Source organism: Trypanosoma equiperdum, assembly GCF_001457755.1.
Source record: "Trypanosoma equiperdum strain OVI genome assembly, contig: ctg_1247, whole genome shotgun sequence".
NCBI classification, from domain to species: domain Eukaryota; phylum Euglenozoa; class Kinetoplastea; order Trypanosomatida; family Trypanosomatidae; genus Trypanosoma; species Trypanosoma equiperdum.
This window is the reverse complement of record NW_027123224.1, coordinates 3,307-6,338: the sequence shown is the minus strand read 5'-3', so window position 1 is coordinate 6,338 and position 3,032 is coordinate 3,307. Positions and strand designations below refer to the sequence as shown.

Here is a 3,032-nt window from a genome sequence, read left to right as displayed (position 1 = left end):
GGCCGCGCCAGTGGGGGGAAACTCTCACGAAAGCACGAAGAAAATTTTTAAAAAATCACTAGTGATACACTTGAGCTCTCAAGACTCTCAACAGTTGAGGTAGTGGTATTTTTCAAAGTAGGAAATAAGATGAGTTTATAGCTAACATTAGATCAACTTGAAAACATCAATTTTTCCGAAACTCTTTCTGGCACACCTTCCTTCCTTCGGATCTTAGATGAGTCCCTTGCCATCTCTGACCAGAATTGATACACAAGCACCATGTGGATAATGTGCCATCCTCGTATGTTGGTATCCATTAATTTTTAAGTGAGGAGAACTCTTCCGCTGCAAAGTGAGTCTCCTGCGATGGACAGAAGATTACCATATCCTCGTGGAGCTTCTTCTCTAAGGAATGTCGTTTTTGTGAGGTAATTCCCCAGTGCTTCATTGGGATCCACGAATTATGGGACTAGGATTCTGTTCTACATCTCTGCTAAGCGGTAGTAGAAGCCTATGTATCCTAATTAAGGCACGGTCGCACGTGCAGAGGAGCAGTCTAATATATTCCTTCATCCCAAATGCCGATGCTGCTGCATTCTCCTTCACTGCCCGCCGAAAGCCTGTTTCCCGCCACAATCCTGTGGAAAGGGTTTTAATGCGGTCATATGTCTTCATTTTGGATGGAGTGATAGACCATGTAACCACGATGAGGTGGCCGGCGTCACCAGCTAAATTTCTTATTTACAAAACGTGAATTCTTGCACCCTTTTTCATCCTATTTGTAACTTCTGTCTTTACACAGGCATCCTCCGGTTTTCCTTTGGATTTCTGTGTTGTGCTCGTGTCTGCAAATCTATATGTTCCTTGCGTTTTTTCTTCTTCATCTTTAGGTTTGCACTCCCCTTGTGCTTCAGTTTTTCCTTCCCATTTCATTTCCTGGTGCAATCACCCTTGATCTTTTCGCCGCTCTCATTGCGTATGTCCGGAGTGGCGCTTTCTTCGCCTTCGAATGCTTTTCTATTTCTCTGTTTACTGCCTAGGATGTCATAGACCGTCTTTGCTTGTAATTGCAACCCTTGCAATATTGCTTTATTGGCGTTGAGTTGCTGCGTCTGTTTTTCCGCTTCGATGAGCAGCTTCCGCGCCTCCAGAAGTTGTTTTACCCAGGGTATTTTTGTAATATCCTTGTTCTTCACTACACCATTGTAGTCTATACAAGCGGAGTCCTCGTGTTGGCCATCGCAGTCATTGTTAGTTGCACAGCCTCCTATCACGTCTTTTGCGTGGCTTCCGCTGGAGCCGGCTGTCCCGAACAAGCCTGCAAATTGTGTTATGGCTGAGTCGGTGGTTGATGGTGTTACGTGTCGTTGTGTCCCTGAGGTTGAACACTTTGTTATGATAGTTTCTACTCCTGCTTTTGCATTGCCTGCACTGTCGCCAACGCTTTTTTTGTAGTAATGGACGTAGCCTCCTGCTACACAGAGGTTGCTTGCCGTCACTGAGAAAGATAGGCACGCTAAATCCGACGCCAGGCTATGGCCCTGATCATAAGGTGAATTTGACCCGTACATTGTGTCGTGTGTGCCGAATATTGCGTTGTCCGTAGTTTCATTCGTTTCTTCTCTCAGTTCTTGTTTCAGGTGCGTCCTTACGCGTGCCGTTAAACATTGTATCATGGTTTCTGCATCTTTGAGGCGACCCCTCGCCTCGGTTGCGGCTCTTCGAATCCTTGCCATTTCCCAGTGCACCAGCTGTCTTGTTTGTTCGTCTCCGATGCGTAAATATTTAGGCTTTGTTTCTGGTGGCTGTGCCTCAAGCAAACTTTTCTTCTGTTCCCACGCTTGTTCGTTAAATGTTGAAAAAATTTTTGCTGTGAAATTAACTGTTGGCAGCGTTACAATGTACAAATCCTCTATGTCGTCTGGCGGTTCTGGTGTGTCACTGCGTGTTAAGTCTGTTGTGTCGGCTTCTACTGTGCACAGTTTGTAAATTTCGCAGATGACAAAGAATCCTTTGCCGTTCTTTGTAACCGTGGCGTTGCCCAGTTCCGCTGCCAATAGTAGAAGGACCAATGCTTTTGTTATTGCGAATATAGCATATTCCGAGCTTGAATGCGCGTATCTGATCATCTCTAGCTTTCAGTCGTGACTTGGAAACTCTGGGGGTTCAGAAACAGAGAAATAGTCGAGCGGTCTCAGTGTCTACAAGAAGGTCCACTGCTTTTCTTTCAACCTGCTGTAGCTTATTTCCGGTTGCTTTTGGAATGCTGAATACGATTCATATCCATTCACATTATCCCGAACTGTATACCCCACTCATCTAAAAAATATCCTCTATAGTCACCCTATTCTTTCGCTAAAATAAAATCCCCATATTACCACTTTTACTTTTCACGGTTTTAGATCAATACATTACATGAAAATCACACGATAGATTAACAACCAGTCACTATCATCATTACTGCTGCACCGATTCATTTTTCGTGATGTGGTGTTTTCTTTTGAGTCCACCTGGTACTTCCATCAGCCGCATCATTTGTGAATTTGCAATTTCGGCCCCCAGTTTTGCCGCCAATCCCCTTTTATACTTTATGTGCTTCATGCTTTGCTTTGTGCATGGTCAATTCTGAGTATTAAGGAAGAGTATCTGCTTCTCTCTTCCTAGACACTTCTTACATTTGTAACATAGATTGTCACTTTTGTTTCATTTGTTCTACTTTAAAATATTTACCTGATACTTATTGGCTCTCGCAGCTTAACGATACAGAAAGCTGCAACGGGATGAAATCCTTATGAAAATGGCTCATCTATTCTGATTTATTCCTTCTGGGTTGAATTAACTTGTATTATATTATGCCAACCCATTTCTAATCTATCAAATAAGCCATTTAAGTTGTGCCTACACACCTATAATGGCTAGGCCCTAGAAAAACAATGAAATGCTTCGTTCTATGAAATATCATTACTAATGTCACTGTGTATAGAAGCTAATAAGTCTAAATGTTTCTACACTGTCTTGCCATGCAATAACGCTTTTTTATCTTTATTTGT

General features: G+C 42.9%; 1 protein-coding gene across 1 annotated transcript; it reads right to left on the bottom strand.

Moving 5' to 3' along the window:
• Positions 1-911: 911 nt before the first annotated feature.
• Positions 912-2,111, bottom strand: TEOVI_000536100 (Trypanosomal VSG domain containing protein, putative; the record flags this gene model as incomplete). The annotated part of the gene is made up of 1 exon (XM_067220809.1): positions 912-2,111. The coding sequence occupies one exon, from the start codon at positions 2,109-2,111 to the stop codon at positions 912-914; it is 1,200 nt and encodes a 399-aa protein (XP_067076910.1).
• Positions 2,112-3,032: the final 921 nt, after the last annotated feature.